This window comes from Motacilla alba, chromosome 25, assembly GCF_015832195.1.
Source record: "Motacilla alba alba isolate MOTALB_02 chromosome 25, Motacilla_alba_V1.0_pri, whole genome shotgun sequence".
Classification (NCBI taxonomy): Eukaryota; Metazoa; Chordata; class Aves; order Passeriformes; family Motacillidae; genus Motacilla; species Motacilla alba.
In genome coordinates, this window is record NC_052040.1 from 860,540 (window position 1) to 883,915 (window position 23,376).

General features: G+C 67.6%; 4 protein-coding genes across 11 annotated transcripts; all 4 read right to left on the bottom strand.

Moving 5' to 3' along the window:
• Window positions 1-317: 317 nt before the first annotated feature.
• ZBTB7B (zinc finger and BTB domain containing 7B) lies at window positions 318-14,403 on the bottom strand. Of its 5 annotated transcripts, none has more exons than XM_038161910.1 (3): window positions 12,964-13,203; window positions 2,542-3,545; window positions 318-1,781 (listed from the first exon to the last, which is right to left on the bottom strand). In XM_038161910.1, the coding sequence occupies exons 2-3, from the start codon at window positions 3,534-3,536 to the stop codon at window positions 1,361-1,363; spliced, it is 1,416 nt and encodes a 471-aa protein (XP_038017838.1). In that variant the 5' UTR covers window positions 3,537-3,545; window positions 12,964-13,203; the 3' UTR covers window positions 318-1,360. The 5 variants fall into 5 exon arrangements, with proteins under 5 accessions (XP_038017838.1, XP_038017837.1, XP_038017836.1 ...); XM_038161909.1 differs by lacking the exon at window positions 12,964-13,203 and adding an exon at window positions 14,311-14,403 and having other exon boundaries at window positions 319-1,781; XM_038161908.1 differs by lacking the exon at window positions 12,964-13,203 and adding an exon at window positions 7,572-9,448 and having other exon boundaries at window positions 319-1,781.
• Window positions 14,404-14,486: 83 nt separating this feature from the next.
• On the bottom strand, window positions 14,487-17,562 carry LOC119711551 (mothers against decapentaplegic homolog 6-like). 3 transcript variants are annotated; one of them, XM_038161913.1, is made up of 4 exons: window positions 17,421-17,562; window positions 16,651-17,064; window positions 16,426-16,509; window positions 14,487-15,800 (listed from the first exon to the last, which is right to left on the bottom strand). In XM_038161913.1, exons 2-4 carry the CDS (start codon window positions 17,042-17,044, stop codon window positions 15,265-15,267), a joined length of 1,014 nt encoding a protein of 337 aa, XP_038017841.1. In that variant the 5' UTR covers window positions 17,045-17,064; window positions 17,421-17,562; the 3' UTR covers window positions 14,487-15,264. The 3 variants fall into 3 exon arrangements, with proteins under 3 accessions (XP_038017841.1, XP_038017839.1, XP_038017840.1); XM_038161911.1 differs by having other exon boundaries at window positions 16,411-16,509; XM_038161912.1 differs by having other exon boundaries at window positions 16,411-16,509; window positions 16,651-17,061; window positions 17,418-17,468.
• Window positions 17,563-19,288: 1,726 nt separating this feature from the next.
• Window positions 19,289-22,199, bottom strand: FLAD1 (flavin adenine dinucleotide synthetase 1). Its single transcript, XM_038161904.1, has 7 exons — window positions 21,963-22,199; window positions 21,115-21,874; window positions 20,568-20,715; window positions 20,323-20,421; window positions 20,044-20,233; window positions 19,602-19,675; window positions 19,289-19,521 (listed from the first exon to the last, which is right to left on the bottom strand). Exons 1-7 carry the CDS (start codon window positions 22,122-22,124, stop codon window positions 19,386-19,388), a joined length of 1,569 nt encoding a protein of 522 aa, XP_038017832.1. The 5' UTR covers window positions 22,125-22,199; the 3' UTR covers window positions 19,289-19,385.
• A 228-nt stretch (window positions 22,200-22,427) lies between these two features.
• Window positions 22,428-23,370, bottom strand: CKS1B (CDC28 protein kinase regulatory subunit 1B). Of its 2 annotated transcripts, XM_038162074.1 has the most exons (3): window positions 23,178-23,370; window positions 22,759-22,886; window positions 22,428-22,692 (listed from the first exon to the last, which is right to left on the bottom strand). In XM_038162074.1, exons 1-3 carry the CDS (start codon window positions 23,234-23,236, stop codon window positions 22,640-22,642), a joined length of 240 nt encoding a protein of 79 aa, XP_038018002.1. In that variant the 5' UTR covers window positions 23,237-23,370; the 3' UTR covers window positions 22,428-22,639. The 2 variants fall into 2 exon arrangements, with proteins under 2 accessions (XP_038018002.1, XP_038018001.1); XM_038162073.1 differs by having other exon boundaries at window positions 22,442-22,886; window positions 23,178-23,304.
• Window positions 23,371-23,376: the final 6 nt, after the last annotated feature.

Here is a 23,376-nt window from a genome sequence, read left to right on the forward strand (position 1 = left end):
CCTGACCTTGTGATACCCCAGCTCCTGGCTGCCCCTGGCTCCATCCCTGCTGTGACCCCAGCCTCTCAATGCCCCCAGCCCCATCTCCAGCACCTTGGTGCCACCATCTCCATGCCCACTGTGCCTCCAGCCCCTACACATCCCTGTCCCCAGCCTTTATGGTGTCCCCATTCCCATCCCTGTGGTGCCCCCAGCCCCCATGCTGACCCCCACCCCCTCGGTGTCCCTCTCCCCACAGTGCCCCAGACTCTCCATGTCCCTGTCCCCAGCCCCACAGTGCTCCAGAGCTGCTCCAGGGCGGGGATGCAGAATGGACAGACAGCTGGACGCGGGGGAAGTCCCTGCTTCTCCGTTTATTACCAAGCAGCCTTCGTTTAAAAAAAAAAACAAAACAAAAAAAAAACAAAAAAACAAAAACAAACACAGACATACAGACAGGCAGAGGCGGCCCGGCGGGGCGGGGACCGCCCGCCCATGGTTTGTTTGGTTCCTGACACCAGAGAGGTTCAAGTAGCCGAAAAGGTTCAAGTTCACCATAAGGCACTTTAAAGCCATGACGGGAGCAGAGCCCCCCCGGCCCCATCACCCCTGCCGGCACCCCCTGGCAGACGAGGAGGCCGGGCAGCGCTGGTGGTTGGCAGCGGAGGGGCTGTGGGGGGGAATATATTACATCATCTTTTTAAATATAGATAAAACTCTTTTTTTTTTTGTAGACAAATAGTGCCGGTCCCCTCCACCCCCGGGGAGGCTGCGCCCTGCGGGGGGCATGTGCAAAGGACAGAGGGGTGACCGTGGGGGCCCGGCCACCCCAGGGAAGGGGGGGGGGTCCCACAGGGCCGGGGGATTTCGGAAGGGGAAAGGGTCCGGGGGGGGCCGGGGCTGCCCCGCACCCGGGTGGGCTCACCCGAATAGTGCAACCAAGAGAAAGCAGCCAGGAGTGCAGGGGCGAGGGGGGCTCGCCGGGGGGGCTGCTTGGAGTGGGGAGGTGGGGACAAGCTATGCACAGCGTAGGGCAGTGCCCCCCCCCCACTGGAGAGGATTGGGGGGGCTCTCCCCACCTGGGGGGGGGGGCCTTGGTCCATGGGTGCCCTGCCCAGTCCTGGCATCCACGAGGGGTTTGGTGGGGGGACATTCAAGTCCCGATCCCCCCATCACCCGCCTGGGCATGACCAGGTGGGCCCGGGCACGGTGGGGGGTGGTAGGGGCCCCCCACCCCCTTGTGCAAATCGGCCGAGGGGAGTTTCCCCCTTTGCATAACCAGGAATGAACCGTGACGGGAAAAACAGGAACAGAAACCCCAGTGGGCACGGCACAGCTCGGCACGGAACGGCACGGCACGGCACCTGCCGTCGCATCGGCCCTATGCCGTCTCCACCGGCACGGTGCCATCTGGCTGCGGCCCTTCCTCGCCCTCCGGCTCCTCTTCCTCCTCCTCGGGCTGCCCTGGAGCCCAGTAGCGGGCAATGGAGAGGCGCAGCCCCTCCAGCCGCCCGTTGGAGAGGTCGAGGCCCGGGGGCCCCGCGGGCGGCGGCGGCGGCTCGTCGCGGCGGCGGCGGCGGGTCCGCACCTCCAGGCAGTTCTGGCCCTTCAGGTGCCGCTGGAGGTGGTCGTCCTTGGCGAAGGCCTTGTGGCAGAGGTAGCACTCGTAGGGCCGGGCGCCTGTGTGCAGGTGCATGTGGTTCTTCAGGTCGTAGCTGTGCAGGAAGCGGGCGCTGCAGTGCTGGCAGGAGTAGGGCCGCTCACCTGTGTGCTTCCGCATGTGGATCTTCAGTTTGTCGTTCCTGGAGGTGGGACACACACGGGGAGATATTGGCATTGAGTAGCCAACGTGCCATCCGGCCAGCTGGGGGGAGGGCAATGGTGCTGGAAGCCCGAGAACGGGGACGCTCTGCGGGGCACAGGGCTCCGGGTGCTCGGCGGGGCACGGGGCCATTGTACGGCTGCATGGCAGAGATGCAGCTGGCTGCTGGCAGGGGGGATGCTGCTGGCTACCCCCGGGCTGCTCTGGCAGTGCTTAAATAGTGTGGAAGACCCCCCTGGACTGCGCCACAACTGTGACAGATGAGGCGTTATGGGCGCCATCAGGCCTGGGGTGATCTGGCAGCACTCACAGAGCGCAGAACACCCCAGTGACCTGACTTCACCAGCAGCTATGGCAGAGGGACACCACCAGGGATGCTGCTGGGCACCTTAGGTCAGTCCAGCAGCACTCATGAGGCGCAGAAGGCCCCATAAACCCACTGCACCACAACAGAACTTGCAGGGGGTGCCATGGAGGATGCCATCGGGTACCCTGTGTTCGTCCAGAGCACTCACGGGGTGCAGAAGACCCTCTGAATGTGCACCGCGCTGACTGGCAGAGGGGTGCTGTGCAGTGTGCCATCAGTTTGGTCCGGCAGCACCCAGGGGATGCAGAAAACCCCACGAACCATGCCAGGCCCGCGGCCAGGCCCCGCCAGGACTGGCACGGGGCGGGTGCCATAGGGGATGGATGTCATTTGGTACACATCAGGCGGGGAGGGCCCGTCCAGCAGCACTCACCGTGTGAATCGGACGCCGCAGACCTGGCAGGCAAAGGGCTTCTCGCCCGTGTGCGTGCGCATGTGGCGAGGCAGCTTGCCGGCGCCGTGGATGACCTTGTGGCAGACGGGGCACTCCTGGGGCATCTGCGAGCGGCGCTTGCGCACCAGCTTGTCGGGGCTATCCAGCCCAGGCGCCAGTGACTCGTGGTGCAGCGAGCTCAGGTACGCCATCAAGTCGGGGTCGATGGCCTCATCGTCAGAAGCTGCCTCCTCGGGGGACAAGGGGGGCTGGTAGGGGAAGGGGAAGGGGTGTGGGGGCAGCTCCTCCTCCTCAGGCAGCTCAAAGCTGTCGTAGGGCAGGGGCAGCCCCTCAGGCAGAGGGGGCGAGGGCAGCTGGGAGGGCGGCGGGGGGCTGCCGGAGCCCTCGGCCTCGGCGGGCGGCTCCTCGGCGTGGTTGTTGAGCTGGGCACCGCGGGCTTGCAGGAACTTGCGGGTCTTCTTGCTGCGGCGGGGCGTGGGGCGGGGGGGTGGCGGGGCAGGCACCTCGCCCTCGGGGAGGCTGGAGAAGGCCTCCAGGTAGCGGCGGGCGCGTTCGCAGTCGCCGTCATCGGGGCCGGGCGCCTCCAGCCCGCTGCCCTGCAGGATCTCCACGCAGGCAGCGATGACACAGGGGATCTCCAGCAGCCGGGCAGCACGCAGCACCTCGCCCATGTTGGCGCTGCTGATGGTCAGCGTGGCTGTGTAAGCGAACTCCAGCAGCGCGCCCAGTGCCTCCGGCCCCACAAAGTCCAGCTCACAGACCTCCTGCCCCGGCCCCGGCCCTGCGAAGAGCTTCTTGAAATAGCGGCTGGAGGCGGCCAGGACGGCACGGTGGGTGCGGTACTCCAGCCCCTGCGTCTTGATGGTGACGTCGCAGAGCAGCCCCAGCTGCCGCTGCTCGTTCAGGCAGCTCAGCAGCTCGCTGCTGTGCTCAGGGAAGGGGATGCCGATGAGGTCGTCCTCTGGGCTGGCCATGGTCCTCACCTGCAGGAAGAATAGGATGCTGCTTGAATGACAGAGGAACAAGCCGGGAGAGAGCGCTTGGAAGAGACGCTGCGGCCGGAGCATCGCTGTCGTGAAGCCGGGGCGCAAGGAACGCTCCCCGCACACGCTGGGTGGCACTGGGGTTTCAGTGGGACACTGAAGTGGGGCAGGCTCGGGGCCCACGGTCTGCGCTCAGCTCCCTCCATGCCATGTAAGGGTTGGCGGGCGCAGGCCCCCCACCACAGGCCTCCACGCTTCCTCCGCTACCACCAGCACCCGGCCGCCTGCGCCGCCACAGCAAAGGGAGAAATCTCAGCGTGGTGCCTTTGAACAGCAGCGAGGTGCAGCACTTCCTGTGCCAGCCCACCCACAATCCCCCCAGCCCACCGCCACGGCCAGGCGCAGCCCCCGGCTCCCAGCAACCCCGTCCTGGGAACACGGGCCTCACTGGCAGCGGGCACGGGTGGGCGGGCGAAGGCTGGGAAGAGCACCCCGAGGGCCGGGGGCCGCCCTGTGGAGCCCAGCTGGGCTGGGAACAGGGGCCACACTTCCTGCCACGGCAGATTAGGATCAGCACCTGTGCCACCGGTTCCTGCCCCCGCTCCTGGTCGGGACTGGGCCCCCTCCCTCCCCCTGTGCCCCAGCCCGGGGCCACTCCTCGCCCAGCCAAGCCCAGCCTGCGCCAGTCAGGCCTTTCCCACGCTGCAGCTGGCAGAGCTTGGCCTCAGCCCGAAACCCAGCACTGCTCACGCTCCCGCTGCGGTCCCCATGGTGCACCACCAGGGACCCACGTGTGGGGCCAGCACAGGTGGGAAGGGGGAGCCCGTGACCCTCACAACCTGCAGGCGGGGTGCAGGCAGCAGTGGCAGCTCCGAGGCTGCAACCTGCCCTGTGACACCATGCCCAGCTATGGCCCTTGCAGCCAGCCAGGCCGCTGGGTGACACTGGCACTGCTGGGTGACAGTGGAATGGGAGTCCAGCAGCTGCAGCCTGGGGGAGGCAGAGGCAGGTACCACCTCTGGGATGCCGGAGTCGCGCCGTGCCGAGCCGAGCCACGGTGGACAGCGGCATGTGGCACTGGCCATCGCCAAGCCGTGCCCGGCAACGCTGAGCCGTGCCAGGCCCCTCCACCCCGAACCCACCGGGCCGTGCCAAACCACACTGCGCCGTCGGCAGGCGGGCGTGGGGGACGTGCCCCCTCTTGCCCATGGAGGGGCGGCGCGGGCGACGGCCCCCGGCACAGGGGCCCATCCCCAAGCCGGCCGCTCCCTGCGCTTGGGCGGCTGCCAGCTGGGGCTGCCTCGGCAGGCAGGCAGCTGGGAACGGCCCCGGAGCAACCGGCTGCGGAGCCGCCCCAGCCGCTGCCGAGCAGGCCCGACCGGCAGGGCAGGCGGCAGCCGCCCCTGAAACCGGGAGCCAGGCAGTGCCGACCGCCCGGGATGCTGGCGCCAGCGCCCATGGCCAAGCCCCCCTCCCTGGCAGGAGCCCATCCCAGCGGTGGTTGAGGTCCCCTCTGCCTGCCGAGGTGGGGGTGATCGGATTAGGGGTGATTAAACCATCACGGCCCTGGGAGCCAACAGGCAGTGACAGCCCCCAGTGGGATTAGGCAGGATTAGCTGCAGGGGCAGGATTAAGCAGGGGGGGCAAGTACCCTATGCCACAGCTTGGGCAGCTGGAGAGGGATGACAGGGATGGGGCACCTGCCAAGGGTGGGACAGAGCCCCACGGACCCCCAGGATGTCACAGGCAATTGTCACAGCATAGGGTGGCACTGCGTCCTGCAGTGATGGCACCAGCACAGCCTCCCTTCTGCCCTGGTCCCCACGGCTCCTCCAGCCCCACAAGACACCCGGGCACAGAGCACTCGCGAGGCTGATGGCACCCACTGGCACGTGCCTGTGGGCACAGGGCAGCAGCTGAGACCCCGCCACATCCCAGCAGCCGGCAGGGTGCTCTGAGGGACGGGCACCGGCCTCACCACGTCCCAGTGCAGATGGACACAGCCTCGGTGCTGCCAGTGTCACAGAAACCGCCAGCATAGGTCTGGCGAGGCAGCTGGGACCCCTGCGAGCAGCCACGGCACTCGGTGCCACCAGACATAGCTGCAGGGCTGGGGCAGGGTGGGGGCGAGGTGGCGGTGACAGGAGGGGGATTTTCCATCGCACCAAACCACCCCTTACGGCTCCTTTGCTGACACCCCCACCCCCCTCCCCGCACATCCTCCTCACTGGAGCGAAGAAGTCACATGCTGAGCGGGTGCCGCCGTCGAGGAGATCACCGCAGTGATAAGGAAATGGCAGAGGATGAGGTGTGAGGGGACTGGAGCCGCCCCCGGGCCCCCAGCATTCCCTGGCTGCTGCTGGAGACGATGGCCGGGAGGACGCAGGTGGTGATGCCCATGGCCTCGCCACGCCAGAGCTTTCTCGGTTGCCTCAGCGCTGTGGCTGGGCACATTTCGGCTGAAGCAGCCGAACGGGACCGAGGAAAGGGAGAGTTGCTCCCCGTGCTGAGCTGGCTCCCATGCAGGGCGGGTGGCAGCAGGAACAATGTCTGCCCGGGTCACCCTGACATCCCTGTGCCAGCCCAGGCTGCCTGGGACAACCATGGCCAGGCTCCACCCATCCGCCAGCTCCCTCCGTCCCGGGGGTCCGGTCCCAGGGGTCCAGCCACCCAGGCAGGGCCACGGGCAGTGCAGTGGGGCCCCTGCAGCACCCCTCCCGCATGGGGACAGGCTGTGTGCCATGCCACCAAGCAGGGATGGCACCCAGGGTGAGGGCACAGTGCCAGCCTGCGCTGAGCACTGGGCCTGGCTTGGGGAGGAGGGAGGCGTGAGGTGCAAAGGGGCGTCTAGGGGGGTTCTCCTGACCTGCTCCCACATGGGGAAGGAGAGCAGAGGTCCCAGGGAGCACAGTCCCCACCCCGGGCTGCTGCTTTTGGTCACAAGAGTCACAAATGCTGTCGAGGGACTTCACAGCCCCATGGGGAGAATGAGTCACCCCGGAAGGGGAGCGCAGCGCAGAGTCGCCCTGGCCCCTCACCCCGTGGGGCCCCTCAACCCTTTGGGATCTAGGATGTGGACCCAGAAGTCCAGGCTGTGCAAGCCCTCCCACCCTGCTGCTGCCTGAAGCCACCTGGGAGCAGCAGTGGCCCTGGTGCCGATGGCCACAGCGTGGAGAGTGGTGTGGCTGCAGGGCAGGGGCTCTGCAGCCCCTCTGGCCGCCCAGCAGGGAAGGTGGTGGCCGGGGTCAGGCTCAGCTGGTGACCCTGTGGCAAGCACATGCCGAGGGTCCCGTTGCTGGAGGAAGTGGGGAGAGAGCAGCACTGCTCTTTGAAAGAAGAAAAGAACGAGTAGAGACAAAAGGAAATGGTTTGGAGATGAAAGAGGATAAACAGTCCCCCACCCCATAACTCTGAGAGTGAGCCCCATGGCACTGCTCAGGCCCCCTGAGCCTGGCCAGCTCACCCAGGGGACATTGGCCATCAGCACTGAGAGGGGCTTGAGCGCCGTGGCCCAGGGCGGCCTCAGTGCCCAGCCAGCACTGCACCTGGGGCCAGTGCCAGCCCGCCACGACAGCTGCCACACAGCCTGGGCACAGGGCATCCCTGCTACGGCTCAGCAGGACTGGTGGTGTTGCCCGAGCCGCTCCTGGCGTCCGTGGCAGGGACAAGAAGCAAAGTCCCCGTGCCGCCCACCCAGCCCGCTGGCACTCTGCTGGCATCCCGGCCGCCTCCTGCTGCCAGAATCTACCCCACTGCCACATCCAGCTGCCTGGCATCGCCACCGTAGGGTGTGGGCCCTGCTCTGCCAAACCAAAGTGACCCAGATCTCGCCACTCGTCCCATCCCACCCCATCCCATCGGCGGTAAAGGTGGTGTGGGGCTCAGGCAACACCAAAGTCCCGCAGCCTGCTGGTGCTGAAGGAGCCGGCCCGGACCTCCCGTGCCCAGTGCCACACCGTGTCCCCACCACCCTGGCACCTTCCTCGGCCACAGCAGCAGCGATGGCAGGGTGGGTGTGTGGCTCACCTGCCCCGTGTCCTGGCGTGGCTCAGCGCGGCGTCGCGGCCCGGCTGGCGGCCCGCGAGTGGCAGGGAGGGGAAGGCAGGGTGCTGTGTGAACTTGGCCCCGCTCCCCGCTGCACTTGAGCTCAGGATCCCACCTCAAAAGGAGTCGACGCCCACACCCCGGGTCACGCACCTCCCAGCCCCGCTTCCCAGAACACACACGGCATTAACTCTTTGCGGCCGGTGCCGCGCCGTGGGGCGCCGAGCCGGAACCGGGCAGGGGGCATCCCCTGGCCCACTCCCACGGGAGAAAATTCCCAGCAGCACTGCCAGGACAGGCACCCGTGCCATAAGTATGCCTTCCCCGCCACTAACATCGTCTCCGAGCCGTCTGCCCCTGCCCCCCCGCCCCGTGCCGCGGCATCACAGGCTCTCACCTTCTCGTCTGCCCCAAGGCAGGGCGCTGGGTGCTCGCCACTGGCCATGGCCAGCCCAGCCGGGCTGCGAGGGCGCCTGTGCTCGGCGGCAGCAGGGCAGGGCTTGGTGCAGCATGCTGCAGCCTGCCCGGCCAGCCCTGGAGCCACCCCCCGGTCCTATGGATTCCCGTCCTGCTCTCTCCCCTTGGAGCAGGTTCCTGAGATCCCACGGGGAACGTGGGAAGAAGCAGCGGCGGCCCGGCTGGACTGTGCTGCCCGATCCCCCCTCCGCTCCCTGGGCAGGGGCACTCGTGGGCTCCCCGGCCGGGCTGCACATTCACGCAATGCCCCCGTAATTACACGCTCCGTGTCCCCAGCTAAACAGCAATTAGCAGCCCGGAGAGCGCGCCCCACACCCCGGCACCAGCACCAGCACCCGCCCAGGCAACCCACGCCAGACCGGTCAGGGGCACCTGCACTGCGGCACCCTGGCACGGCCCGGCAGGCTCCAGCACTGGGGCTGCCTGGCAGAAAGGGGAAGAGCCCCACAGAGGCGGACAGCAAAGGGCTCGGGCCCGGCAACGCTGACAGAAGGAGCTGGGTTGTGCAAGAGCCCCTGGGCAGGCAGTGGAGACATCGCCAGCGTGCCCTCCGTGGTGTCCCACCTCTCCCGTCACTGTGGTGCTGGGCAGGAGCCAGCTGGTGGTGGCACGGGTCGCCCAGCGCCCGGAGAGCAGGCAGCCTGCACAGGGGTGTGGGCAGCACTGCCCAGCGCTCTGCCACAGCCCCAGTGGGGGGCACAAAACAGGGCACAGCCCTGGACAGCGTCCATGAGAGGGAGGGAGGGAGGACAGGAGGGGAGGAGGAGGGCTGTGGCACCTGCTGCCAACCCTTCCCCTGCCCTTTGTTCCCCATAAAGGAGGGGAATGGCGCCAGTCCCCCCTGGCCCAGGTGTGCCAGGTGCTAAGGGCGGGAGATAAGGTGGGCGAGGCGGGCAGGGAGGGGCATGGCACGGCATGGGCACGCAGCCCTGAGTCAGGGTTCCTACTGGTGGCCAGGATGGGGTGAGTCACCGTGGCCCCCCCAACCTGGGGGGGGTGTTGCAACCACCCAGGCGCTGGCCACAAACTGCTGCTCGCCCTGGCTGGGGGGCATCGGGCTGCCTACCTAGGGGGGGCCAGGTGGGGAGGTGCTGGCCTTTGGAGGAGATGGGCTGACCTCCATTAATCCATCCATCCATCCCCAAGCTCCACCTTGGCCTTGGCACCCTGACCAGTGTCACCAGCGAGGGGACCATGGCCTCATCCCAGTTCCTCTTCCAATGGCAGGATGGGGAACCCCACCTCCTGCATCACATCCTGACACACAGCAGCACCCTGACCTGCCAGGGCATGGCGTGCCATGGCCACATGCTTGCCAAGGACAGATGTGGCCAAGGGCATGTGGCCTCTGTGTGTCACCTCTGGCCTTCCCAATATGCCAAGGAGATGGCTGAGGCACAGGCAGAAACATGCAAGGGGAGGGAAGGAGAGAAGGAAGGAAGGAAGGAAGGAGAGAAGGAAGGAAGGGAGGGAGGGAGGAAGGAAGGGAGGAAGGAAGGAAGGAAGGAGAGAAGGAAGGAAGGAAGGAAGGAAGGAAGGAAGGAAGGAAGGAAGGAAGGAAGGAAGGAAGGAAGGAAGGAAGGAAGGAAGGAGAGAAGGAAGGAAGGAAGGAAGGAAGGAAGGAAGGAAGGAAGGAAGGAAGGAAGGAAGGAAGGAAGGAAGGAAGGAAGGAAGGAAGGAAGGAAGGAAGGAAGGAAGGAAGGAAGGAAGGGAGGGAGGGAGGGAGGGAGGGAGGAAGTGCTCTGCCAGCCACCAGCCTGGGACAGGCAGGCTCACCTACAACTGGGCCGGCTCGCTGGCCCCAGGGTGAGCTGGCTCTGGAGTTGCTGGCCTGCAGCACAGTCACGGGAACCCCTTGGAGGGCAGCCAGACCCCCTGGGTCCCACTGCGCTGCACAGCCCCAAGGGGCCCCCCCAGCTGGTGGCACCTCCTACTCAATATGCAGGGTTCATGTCCTCACAGCACCTCGGGGGCTGAGCATCACCAGTGGCACAGGCTGGCCCCCAGCGCTCCATCCTGGCACCAGGGTGGTGCTGGTCCTGGTGGGGTCACCTGGCAAGGACAGTGCCAGCCCACAGCCCCCCCTCCACACCCTCCAAAATAGCCCGGCTTCCGCCCCCACGGCAGCTGCCTGCTGCCAGCTCCCCGCTGCCCACGGCTGATCCCGGGGAGGGAAGGGGGGCAGGCGATTCTAATCCCCCCCCCCGGCCCCCCCTGAGCCCACACAGCACTGACAGCCAGGCCGTGCCCGCCACAGCCACTCCAACCCACAGAGAGCCACCGAGGAGACCCCAGCCAGCCCTGCAGCAAGGGGAGGGCAATGCCCATGGCTCCACATGCAGCAGGCACGGGCAGCCTCTGTGGAGCCCCTCGGTGGGACACGGGCTGTCCCCAGGCCCACCGTGATGTCCGCACCACGCGAGCGGGGCACAAGGGTCCCTGTCCTTCTCTTCCTTGGCCCTGCAGTGAGGCTGACAATTCTCCTGTCCACCCTTGCTACGGCTCCAAGCCCCGCGCCCTGATGGTTGCCCAGGGGAGGGGAATCAAAGCAAAACTGCTGGGGTGTCGCTGTACCTGACGAATGTCAGCCAGCACAGCCACACTCTCCATCCTGCTGGTGCTCAGTGTAGGCAGTGCCTGGCACCCACCTTGCCCGGGACCCAGAGCCTGGCAGCAGGACCCCCTTACCCACTCCTCACTCCAGCTGCTGCCCACGGGGCCTGGGGACATGACAGAGACAGCTGGGCAGCGTGGAGCACGCAGTGCAACCGAGGCTGCCGGGAGAGGCCAGAGCTCGCCTGACCTACTTCTCCTTCCGCATCACCTGCTTTCATTTTCCCTCACCCGGGCTGGTCCCCCTGCCTGCCCAGGGCTCCATCAAGTCATGCCAGAAGCTCTGGGGATACAAGTCACCCGGGCACCACGGCTCCCACTGCACCGTCCTGCACGTCAACTGACCTCCCCGGCCCTGGCACGCAGCGTGCCCGGGTGCGCTGAAGGTCACCGGCCACAGCCCCGGCACCACCACCTCCCCTGCCTGCATGGCTACCCAAGCGCCATCTTCCTGGCACGAAGCGAGTTTGACGGGTCTCACAGCCCAGCCCCTCACCAGGTCCTCTGACCGCCCTGGGGCTTCGCTGGGGTGTGGACATGCAGCTCTCGGGGCATGTCAGGGACGCCAGTGCTGCCACGGGGAGCCAGGCGGGCGCCAATCCTCCAGACGGGGCGGCCGCTCCCACCGGCACCCTGCCTGCTCCCGCCGTGGAGTTACCATGGGAAGGCGGTGGTGGTGGCGCAGGGGGAGCGCAGGCTCCCGGGGGCTCCCGCCAGCAGCCCACAGGCTGCCAGGAGAGATTTCTCCCTGGTTTCATCATCCGCTGCCTGCCCTGAAGGAGAAGTTCCTGCTTCACGCACGGGGCAGCAGCCGCCCCCTCGGGGGCTGGGGTGCAGCAGGGGCTGCGCTGGCCCCGCCGTGCCCCTCCCGCCCCCGTGTGCTCGGGCCTGTCGCGTTCGTGCCACGTGTGCACTGAGGGTGCACGGCAGCAGCTGGCAGAGCCGCGCTGCCACAGCCCCGGGCTCGGCACCGCAGCGCCGGGGCAGCCTGCGCCCAGGCGGGGGGGTCTGGGAGGGTCCCCAGGAGACGACACGGATATGCCCCCCCCCGACACACAGCTGCCACCTCCCTGCGCTCACCTCCGCGCCCATCCCCGGCACAGACGCTCCTAGCCCTGCGGCACCACTGCCTCTGCTGCGCCGGAGTTTCCCCTTCTCCATGCGCCCGCTTCAAGTTCCCGAGCTCAGTCCGTCCCTCCCAGCACCAGCATCGTCACCGAAGCCTTGAGCGGCCGCAGCTGCCGCGGGCCCCCGGCAGTGCCAGGGATGCCGGGCTGACCCCGCTCCTGCCAGCCCGGCTGTGGCGGGGGAAACCGAGGCACGGTGCGACTCACCCCACGACAAAACTGGCACCGCGTCCCCTCGCCAAGTGAACGCAGCCACGGATCGAGGGCGGCTGTGGCCCAAGACGTGGATCTGCTCCGGCGGGAGGGTAAATACCGCACCCCGCCCCGGGCAAACAGCGGCCGGGGGCAGCCAGCCAGGGGGACGAGGACAGGTACGGCAGGGCTGGGCGCACGGGGCAGAGTCCACCTGTGCTTGGCAGGTGCTACCATGACACCGATCCCGGGGGACCACTGCACAGCCGAGCAGAGGCACCCGCGGCTGCCGCCGGTGTGCCAGGGCCGGGGCTCACCAGCGTGGCACAGCGTGCTGGGACACTGGGATACCTTCCAACTCCACCAATACTGTGGCTGCAGAAGGGGCTCCCTGAGTTGCCTTCCTCCCGCAACGGTGCCGTCCCCAGCCGGTGCGCCAGGCGTGCCGCCAAGCTGCTCACCAGGTTAGGAAGGGGGGGCGGCAGCACCCAGTCACCCGTGAGAGACCTGCGGGGGACCCTGGCTGGATGGAGCAGCACCGCACCGGGACCACAGCGGAGCCTTGGCAGCCGCCCCGGCACGCAGCGGGGACCTGCCGATGTCACAGATTTCCCGCAGCCCCGTGCGCAGGGACCGGGAACAGCCCACGAGTGACACCCCCCGCGCCACGGGCGACGTGTCCACCGGCTCCGGCGGCGGGCGGGGACAGAGGGGCCGCGCAGTGATCGCGTGCCAACCGTGCCCACCCGCTGCCCGCAGCATCCCGAATCAGCGCGACTCACCGCAACCGGGCGGCAAAAGCGGTCGCCGCACCGGTTCCCGTCCCGATCCCGCTGCCGGTGGGTCGGTACCTCCGCGCAACCCCCGCCGGTGGCTCTGTCCGCTCCCACCCACTGCCGCTCACCTGCGCACCCCGCCCGAGCCACAGACCGGTCCCGGAGCCACGGCCCCGCCTCCGCCTTCACCTGCCGCCGCCGCGCCCCGCCCGCCCCCCGGCCACTGCCACTGCCGCCGCCGCCGCCGCCGCCGCCGCCGGGGCTCCAGGAAGCGCCCGCCCCCGCCTCCTCATTGGGCAGCGCGCCGGCGGTCACGCGTCCGATTGGTGGGCTGCCCCGCCCATCAGCCCCGCCCCACCCCCCTCGGGAGGGCGGGGGTCTTGCGGGCCCCCGGGAGCGGGGTGCGCGGGTGGGGGGCGGCTGAGTCAGAGGCCGTTAACGGGATCGGGCGGGGGTCGGCCCCCGGCCGGGGCAGGAGAGCACGGGACGGCCCCGCTGCGGCTCCCAGCGGCGCCGAGCGCGGTGCCAGGCGCCGAGCGCGCCCCGCCCGCTGCGGCCGCCGAGTCCCGGGGCCGGCACGGCACTGCCCGCTCCGCCCCGCGGACACGGGGGGCGGGGAACCGGGCACGGGGGGGGTAAGAACCGAGAAGTGTGCGCCAAGGGAGAGTTTCGAGTGCCGGGCACGGCAAACCGTGCGTAGGGTGAGGTACTAGGGGTGCAGAGCCGGGCTCGGGGAACCGGGCACCGAGGAGCGGACACCGGGATACTGGAGTGCCGGGCACGGGAGGATGGAGAGCCGGACGCGGAGAACGTGGCACCGCGGGGAGCCGGGCGCCGGGCAGGCGGGGGCGCGGAGGGGCGCGGCGCAGGGAGCAGCCCCCGTTCTCGGCGGCGCTGGAGCGGGGCGCGGCGGCCCCCAGCGGGGTGGCTCCTCCGCAGGTGCCTGGGCGCGGACCCCGCGCAACCTGTTTGGCCGCTGCCGGCTCAGAGAGGCAGCGGCGGCCCCGGGGCTCACCTCGGCTCACCCCGGCCCCCCCGCGCCTGGCTCCGAGCGCGGCCACTGCCCGGCGCTAGCGGAAAGTGTGAGGAGCCACCGCCGCTCCGGGGCTGCCAAGGCAAACACGGCCCCGCGCAGACGTTATGTCAGTGGGCGGGGGGGGGCCGCGCCGGGGCCGAGAACGGGACCCCCCCAGCCCTCCGCCAGGCCCCGGTACCGGGCACCTGCCGCCGCGCCTCGCCCAGCCACCCGCTTCGCTCCCCGCGGCTCCGTCCCTCTGACCGTGCACCTGCATCCCCGTCCGGGGTACCGGCCCGCCAGGCTCGGAGCCTCCGCGGGGCGGAGGGGGGAACCCGCGGAACCACCTCACCCTCCGCGCGGCTGCCACCGACCCCCGGCTCCATCGCTCCCCGCCCGTCCCCTCGGGCCGCGGTTGGCCACCGCCGCCGCGCTCTGCCACCGCCTGCGGCTGTGCTCCCGGTGTCTCTCTCTCCCTGCTTCTTCCCCCGAGGCGACGCCGACGGTGCGGTCGCACTCACCTCTCCCGGCGGGGCCAAGAGCGGGGCCGGGCGGGGGCCGCGGGCTCAGCCGGGCCGGCGGCGTGGCAGGAAGGACCGGGTGGTCATCGCGGCCCGCGGCAGCTGCCTGCAGAGGGCACTACTGGTTCCCGGAGCCGAGCCCCGTGGGCGGCACCGATACGCGTAGGGACGCGGGGGTCTCTTGGTGCCGGTGGCACCGTTTATTTAGGTTAAAAACAGCAGACGCGACTCGGGCAATCCGGGATCCCCTCGGCTGCGCTCGCTCGGGGCTCCCCCATGCTGCCAGAACGGTTGAAGGAGCCCCCCAGGCCTGGGACCTAGCTTGGGTAACCCTGAACCGGTCCCCACTCCAGGGGTGCTCACCTGCCCCTGCCCCCCCATTGCACCTGCCCTGCACCTATCCAGATGTTCCAACCTGCCCCACACCTACCCAGATGTTCCAACCTGCCCCACACTCCAGCTGTGCTCACCTGCCCCACCCTCCCCAGCTGTACCAGATCACTCCCTTGGCTGCAGTGACACCTTGGCCCACAGCTTCCCCCCTCCTCCCCACTCCCTCTCACCTCCCTTCTCTCCTGCTCCTCCTCATCCTCACCGGCCCTTGGCTGCCACCCCCCAAGCCTGGCCCTGACAATGGGGACTCCTGCCTCATGCTCTGCTTTTTTTTACAAAAATAGATAAATTAATATAAACTTAAACATTAAAATAATATTTTAAAAATATTAAATAGTGCCCTGTATCACTGAGAGCCCCATGGCTGGGGGAAGCAGGTGCTGGCAAGGTGGTGAACCATGCAAGAGGGGTACCACATCCAGTCAGCACAGAGACACAGAGTCCCCAGAGCCAGGACGATCCTGGCTGGAAGACACAGGCTGAGGAACAGTAGAAGGGCCCCCCAGCTTGTGAACCTGCTTTGGGGGGAGCTCCCTGGCACCCCCCCCACCAAGCCCAGCCTCAGCGTGGCTGGCTCAGCAGGACCTCAAGCCAGCATGGGCAGGAGGTGATGAACTGCCGGGAGTAGCAGGGTCCCCAGCCCTTGGCAAAGCTGATGCGGATACTGTGGGGGTCACAGGGTCCCTCCCCAGGCAGCTGCCAGCCCCCTCTGTCCCCTGCCCACTCATAATCGAACACCTTTGCCGAGTAGCCAGGCAGCAGCTTGAGGACGGGGAGCCCGCAGGCACCGGGGGGGCTCAGGGTGGGCGAGCTGACGAAGATGGGGTGCTCGCTGCGGTTGTACGCCCAGACGCCGCCCGGCTCCTGGCTCAGCAGCAGCCCCCGGCCGATCTTGCCCCGCGCCCGCCGGACGGCGCAGCTGCGGTAGGCGGCGGGCAGCTGGGCCAGGCAGAACCCGCTGCCCCGGGGCAGCTCGCAGAAGACGTTCACCGACGCCTCGTGCACGGCGTAGAGGCGGCCCACGCGCGTCCGGTACTCCCAGTAAGCCAGTTTGCACCAACAGCCATCCTTGATGGTGCTCCACGAGAGGCTGGTGTCTGGCAGGGGAGAGCAGAGCTGTCACCACCAGGACATGACTGAGCCAAGCAGCTGGACGGGCCGAGGGGAGTGGGCACAGAGGGCGTGCGAGGACAGACAGATGGACGTGGCGCACCAGGGATGCCTCAGCGCAGAGTCCTGCGCTGGGTGTGAGCCTCTGGAGCTGGTCCCAGTCCCCGAGTACCGTGGTGAAGGGCTGGGGGAGGGCTGTGAGGGGGGCTGGTCCCTGAGCGCAGGGGAAGGTGGGGCAGTGGCAGCTGGTGGCCTTGGTGGCCAGCTGCCAGGCGGGAGCTGGGGCTGTGTGCGTCAAGGCACATTGTGTGTGTCCCCATAGGCAGCGCTTCCTCCAGCAGGGAGCCTGGCGCTGCCAAAAATAACAGGAGCTTCAGGGGCGGGGGGGGGGGGGGCGTCTGGGCCCAGACTGCTCCCCCAGCAGGAACCCCTCATCCCCTGTCGGAGTCTTTTCCTCCTGCTGGGAGTGACTGCTGGCTCCGTTCCCTGATTTTCATGTTCTGTCCCCTCCAATCTCTGCTTCTGACTCAGGGGTTCAGCCCTGCCCAGTGCCCTCCTGCCTGCTGGGTGTGGCAGAGGGCTGTGGGCCCATCTTACCGCACCAGTCCCCACCGTCGTAGCTGAACTCCATGAGCTGGGGCTCGTCTGGCCAGGAGGGACCACGGGATGCCTTCAAGTAGGGCGGTGGCGGGGTTTCTGCAGAGGAGAAAGAAGGAAATAGGAGGCTGGGAGTGCATCCTGCCCCCCTGGAGCCCACCGGAGCCCTGAGCCAGCCCGAGAGCAGGGGTCAGAGCCTGGGTGGGCACGGCAGCCTCCGGTGTTGCCGGCAGCACTCACCAGGTACGGCCAGGCGGCTGAAATGATGGGGGTTGCAGCACAGCCCAGCCAAGTCCCCGCAGGCTCCCTGGCCCCCAGCACAGTAGCAGAGGTGCTTGAGCTCGTGGGACTGGTGGAGGTCAGGCCAGCGGAAGAGGCGACAGAGCAGGACTTGAGGGGGGAGTCCCTGCTTGACCCCTCGTGGGTCCCCCCGTGGTGCCAAAACGCAGCCAGACTCCCAGGCACCCCGGCTCTCCACCACCTGCAGCAGCAGCTCCAGCTCCTCATCCTTCAGCTTCTTGAAGAGGGCATGCACGGCTGGTTTGAGGGCACCGGGGCCATCCTCGGGGCTGGCTGCTGCACAGCGCTGCCGCCACAGCCTCCGCACCAGCCCAGCACGGCGTGAACGGAACATGCGGTGGTCGTGGGGACCACCTGCAGGATGGAGACGGGCATCACCACCCCGTGCCCTCAGAGGGCTGCGGCTCCGGGGGGGTCTCAATGGGGACCCTGTGCATCTTCCTGCGTCCACCCAGATCCCTGGCAAGGCTGCTTTGCCTGGATTTGCTGCTGCCATCCCCGCCGTGAGGGCACGGCGCCGCTTCAAGGCGTACTGGCATCCCCAAGGTCGCATCAGACACGAGCCCAAAAACAACCCTCACCGCTGGGGAACCCTGACAGCGCGGGCAGGGGTCCGTGTGCTCCTGCCCACGGCACCCACCCGCTCCCCTCTCACCCCCTCCCTCAATGGGGCTGGGAAAGGGGTCCCTGCAGAAGAGGGTCTCACTCACGGTGGGCGGCGGAGGTGGGCGAGAGGCTCCGGGGCACTGCATGGGGCTGTGCTCTCAGGGCGGCCGGCACTGCTCTGCCCGTCACGCGTCACCGCCTGGACTTTTTCCTGCGCTGGGACGCTCCCCCCTCCCCCGGACCTTCCCGTTTGGGGAATTCATTGATTTCCCTCATCCCAGCCAGCCCGGGGGCTGAGCCACCGCCAGGGCCACCACGTCAGGGCTACCACACCAGCACACGGCAGGCGCAAGACGCGTGGGCTCCAGCGGTCAGGGATGCCCAGCACCGTGCTACCAAGGCAGCTGGGCACAGCCAGGAGCCCCAAAAAGCACCACAGACACCGGTGCACAACCACGGGGCAGGGTCTAGCTGAGCAGCTGATCGGGGCAGGGGGAGGCCATGAGGCACAGTGGCAGGGCCCCGTCTCGGCAGACCCCATCCCTACTCGTGTCCTCACAGGGACCATTGCAAGGACCACCTAAGCCCCTCGTGGGGGCAAGGGTTTCTGCTGCCCCTCAGTTCTTGACCTGGCCGGGGCCCCCCCGCGGGTAGTGGGTGAGGGTGGGAGCCTGCTCCACAACAAAGGAGCTAATGTAAACGGGACCCTTATCCCGCGCCGGGCCAGGCTTCCTGCTCCTGACTTCCCGCCGAGATAAGGGAGGCCACACTGGCGCCAGGGCTGCTGCCGAGGACGGGGCATGCAGAGCTTCCCCTGTGCTGGGGCCAGGCACCAGCACAGGCAGCAGTGGGGCAGGGTGGGCTCACAGACCCACAGCCACGCTCTGGTGCCACCAGCCATGACCTTTGCGGCAGCTCCCAGCCAGGCTGGCCACATCGGAGATATTTTGCTCTGGCTGCTTCCCACAGCCTGAAACAGGAAATGGCCAGGAGTGGGGGAGCAGGCAGGAGATGCAGGCAGAACCTCAGCCCCCCACTCTTGCCCCTTGACCCCAAGGGACGTGGGGACCCTCAGTCCTGGACAGGGGCAAGGGGTGTGCTGGAGTGCCTTAGTGGTACCCAGGGCTGGGATCGGGAGGTTTGGGGACACACACACACAGACACTCCCAGAGCTCTGCCCGAACAGACGCAGCCAGCCAGGTTTATTGGAGTCTCTGATCGGGGGAGCACAGGCTGGAGCAGAGTCTCAGCGCCAGAGGTCCATCAGCTCCATCAGCACAGGGCAACAGGGACAGTCCTGGGGAGGGGAGAGAGGCACAGGGGGTAAGAACCCACTGACCAGCGCCAAGGCCACACCCTCTCAGCCCCCAGAACTGCCACAGCCAGGCTGTCTCCCCTCAAACACCAAGGCCAGGCCCTTTTCACTCCAGGAGCACCACGGCCGGTTTCTGTCACCCCCAAACACCACAGCCAGGCCCCTGTCACGTTCCAAGCACCACGTCAAGCTGCAGGCGGGTCACTCACCCACAGCACCAGGGCAGGCAAGGGGCTGACGGGGTCCTGTGACACTGGGAGGGTCCTTCCCTAGTCCAGCAGCTCACGGATGCACCAGCTGCAGAGAAGGAGGTAGATGCATTTCCACAGAAGCCGCAGCAACCAGGAGCCCAGGCGCAGCCCGAGGGAGGCGGCAGTGGGTGCTGGCAGTGCCTGCACCCGTGCCACTTGCTGGGGAGCACCCTGCAGACAGGCTGCCATGGTCCAGAGTAATCAGCAGGATCTGACCCGGTGGCAGAGGCAGCAGTGCTGACGTGCGGGGCCCCGGCAAGCACTGGAACCTGCCGCGTTCTCCGCATTTCCAAAACTCCCACAATGGTGCGTGCAGGGAGGGGGCACAACCTGGGCGACCCTTTTGTTCCTCCCACTCCTGCCCCACGGAGCCCTCGGGGCTCAACAAGACCACGTGCCAGCGCAGTGCAGACTGCAGCAGGTTTATTTCGTGCTGACAGGCAGCAACTTTATTCAGTGTCAGTCCCAGCAGCGTGCCAGGGGAGGCTCCCAGAGCGCGGCCTTCACTGGCGGGAGGTGCGCTCTTCTTCCTCGTTTTCCAGCTCATAGGCAGGCCGGTAGCTCTCCCGGCCCTGAGCATCCGTACAGCGCAGGGCTGGGTTCTTCTGTGTGTTGGTCATGCTCCCCAGGGATGTGTAGCTGTGGAGAAGAAAGCAGCTGCAGGACTGCACCCAGGGCCACTGGCTGTGCACGGGAGAAGGGCAGCAGCAGGCACTCACCCCTTGTCATAGAGGATACAGTAGGGGACAAAGAGCTTGCGCAGGAACTCCCAGATGTCCCGGTAGGTCCAGTCCTGCAGGCAGAATTGGGCAGGGATTGAGGCAGAGGCAAAGGGCTGCTCCCTTGTCTCCCAGGGAAGCAAGCCAGACCTTCCTGGAGAGCACTTAGGACAGCCAGATGGGCATCAGAGCACCACTGCCCCTCCCAGCACCTCCCCAAACACAAGGCAACCCCCCAGCAGGCAAGAATGAGCCCTGCCCAACAGCACCCAGCAGCCTCACTGCAGCAAGGGGCACCCACAGCTGCACAGAGGGGCAGCAAATACTCTGGGAATTGTGAGAGAAGCTGTCCAGGATGGGCGTGGACCACTGCTGGTCCCCAGCCCCATCAGGTCTCCCTGTGGCAACAGCTCCAGCCCCAAAGCAGGTGGAAGCCACGTACCAGCAAGGGGTTCACCCGCATGTAAGGGGGCCAGTCGGGGTCTGTCACACACATGGGGGTCAGGGTGCGTGAGTAAGGGTCCGTGCGCCGCGTCCCCATCAGCACAGCCTCCAGCTGGGGCTGCTGCTCCTTCAGCTGGGCCAGTGCCTGGCGGATGGAGCCCTCCACAGTGCAGAGCTGGACCCCGTACCTGCACAGGCAGGGGTGGGCAGCTGTCTGCAGGCTGCAAGCAGCGCTGCGCAGCCTCTGGGCAGCAGCCCACCCCACTGTGCCTCCTACCTCTGGACTGTTGCCTGAATGAACTGCTCCATTTCAGGGAACGGGGACACAATGCGAATGTAGAGCACCTGCAGCCTCTCCTGCCTCGCTGGGAACCGCCTGCAGAGAGACCCAGTGCAGCTGGACTCTGAGCCCAGGAATCCCCTCATTCCCCCAGGGTGGAGCAAGCAAGAGCCCCAGAGCCCCGGCCAGGGTCTGCAGGACCCCTCGGCCTTGCCCCAGCCTGGAGCCCCATGCGTGGGTACCTCTGCACAGCAGCATGGACGAGGTGCAGCAGGGCTGTGCAGTCCTTGCCCCCGTTGAAGCCCACGCAGAGCTGGGCCAGGCTGTACCGGTCCAAAGCCTCCTCGATGGTTCGCAGGGCTGCTGCCACCTTCTGCCCCAGGGCCGAGCCTGCCAGGACAGGACAGTCGGTGCCTGCCCAGCTCACGTTCCCTTAGCACGGCCCCAGGGCCTATGGCACTTCACCCTCTGGACACACAGCACGGCCATTGATTGTACCACAGCCAGGAGCTCGTTCAACCCAGAGATCTGGGCTACAAGAACGGTGGCACTGCAGCTACTGCTGCACACCGTGCTCTCAGACCCTGACACCACCAGCTCTAACTGAGGTTACAGCTCCCATTCCCACCGGTGTGGGATGAAGCCCACTGCAGCCGCAGCACATCTCAAGCCTCCCAGCACACCACAACGGGCAAGCTGTGCTGCCAGGCTGGTGCTCCCACTGCCCCAGCCCAGCTAGGCTGCAACAGGACAAGCACGGAGCTGCGCTGCAGCACCTCTTCCCGGTACCTGACTCAGCCAGGCCATAAACCTCCACAGCTGCTGGAGAGACACAGTCTGTCACCAACGGCACAGCAACACCCGGAGGCAGCTCCCTCATCAAGAAGCAATACGCTTCCTCCAGGTCCTGCTCTGACTCCGAGTCCAGGGTCAGCTTCACACGGTAGTAGTTGCTGGTCCAGTCTGGGTACGAGCCCAAGCTGACGCGGCCGCGGAAGGCGGCATCAGCCCTGTCCAGCACCGGCGTGATGAGCATCTCATCGGACGCCACGTAGACGGTGCGGGAGTGGAAGTGGGTCTGTTTGCTGCGAAAGAGGTGAGCAAGGCCATCCAGGGCACGCTCCATCAGGGCCGGGATGCCGGGGAAGACGTAGACGTTGCGCACGCTGACCAGCGGGTACTTGAAGGTGCTGCCGCTGTGCCCGTCTGTGCCGTAGTTGAGGCGGGAGGACTCGGGGACGCGAGCCAGCTTCATCTCGGGGCACCGCTCCTCCTTCTTGCCGAAGAACTTGTGCACCAGGGCCACCAGCTCGGGATGGAGGACGAGCCGCTCCCCGAAGGCCTTGGCCAGGGCCTCGAAGGTCACATCGTCGTGCGTGGGGCCGATGCCGCCGGATGTCAGCACGTAGGTGAAGCGAGCAGCGAAGGCGGCCACCTCGCTGGCGATGGCCTCCACGTCATCGGGGACCACGGAGACCCGGGCCACAGTCACGCCAAGAGCCCGCAGCCGCCGGCACATGAAGAAGGAGTTTGTGTCCTGCGTGTAGCCCTGAGGGGACCGGAGACGCGCATGACGGCGGGGCGCCACGACCCCAGGCGCAGGCCCCAGCCCGCCCCACGCCCGCCCCCGGCCGCACCTTGAGAATCTCGTCGCCGATGATGATGATGCCGGCGGTGCTGGCGGATCCTTGAGCCACCGCTGCCGGGCCCGAAGCGGCCATGGGGCGACAGGCGGCGGCGCGCAGAGGCCCGCGCACTCGGCCCGCAGCCCGCAGCGCAGCGCGCAGCACCCCCCACATGGAGCCGCCCGGGCACCTCCGCGCACCGCGACACCGCCCCGCGCGCTCACAGGCCGGCCCGCACGTCACTCACACGGCTCCGCCCGCTCCCATTGGCAGAGAGGCGGGACCTGCGGGGACGGAACCATCGGAGACCGGGGAAAAGGGGGGGTGTCGGCGCCGCTCCGCCTCCACGGCCGTGCCCGGCGGGCCGGGGCACATGCCCTCTCCGGTGGGCGCGGGGAGCCTCCTCGGGAACCCCCGCGGGACAAACTCCGCGGTACCGGGACCCCTTCGCCCTCCACCCCCAGCTGCCCCCGGTACTGCAGACAGACAGCTCCCAAACATCACTTTATTGAAGCTTTGGAGGCATCGCAACGGGAAGGGCCCCCGGAACCAGGGCCGAGCCGACAAAGCGACGGCCAGGCGGCATCGAGGGTCACGGGGTGAAGCCCCCGAGAAATGCCGAGAAGAAGGAGGAGAAAGGTGTTTTCTCAGCGTGGAAGGACTGGGAGCTTCAGCAGACCAGGAGCCACTCACTTTTCTGGCTTCTTCGGCAGTGGCCGTCGGAAGAGCAGGATGTGGGGCTCTGCGGGGCAAAAGAGGGGGTCAGGCCGGGCCGCCTGGGCGCCACCCGCTCCCCCGCGGGGCTCACCTGGCTCGTGGATCATGTAGTGGACCCAGCCCTGGCTCTGCTGCACCCCCAGGTTCCGCCACTCCGACTCCGACAGCAGGTGGGTCTTGGGCACCAGCTTGGCGATGTCCTTGGGCAGCATCACGTGCCTGCGCCCCAGCACCCCTCAGTCAACACCGGGGCACCCCCGGCGCCCCCTCATCCCCCAGGACGGAGATCCCCCACCGGAGAGCTGCTACCGGCACCAGCGCCGTGACGCGATGCGGAACCCTCACGGCACCCCCCCGAGCCACCAGGATAATTCCCCTCTCGCCTCACCAGGGAGCCGCGCCTCGCCCACTCGCGAGCCGTTCACAGCCTCCCCACCCCAGCAAACCTTAACCGAGACCCTTGCATCCTTATCAAGCGGCTGTTACCGGGGACCCCTCCCCGCTCCGTACCGGTACTCAAACTCCTCATCGTCGTACTTGTCCGAGTAGTAGATCTGTTTGTGCGCCATCACGGGCCCCGCCGTGCCCTCCCTCGGCGGCCGTTGACGCCCCCCCCGCCCCCGCGGCGCTTTCAAACACCGCCGCCTCGCTCTCCCATTGGCCGGCTCCGCCCAGGGGGGGCGTGGCGCGGTGGGGGCGTGCCTCCCAT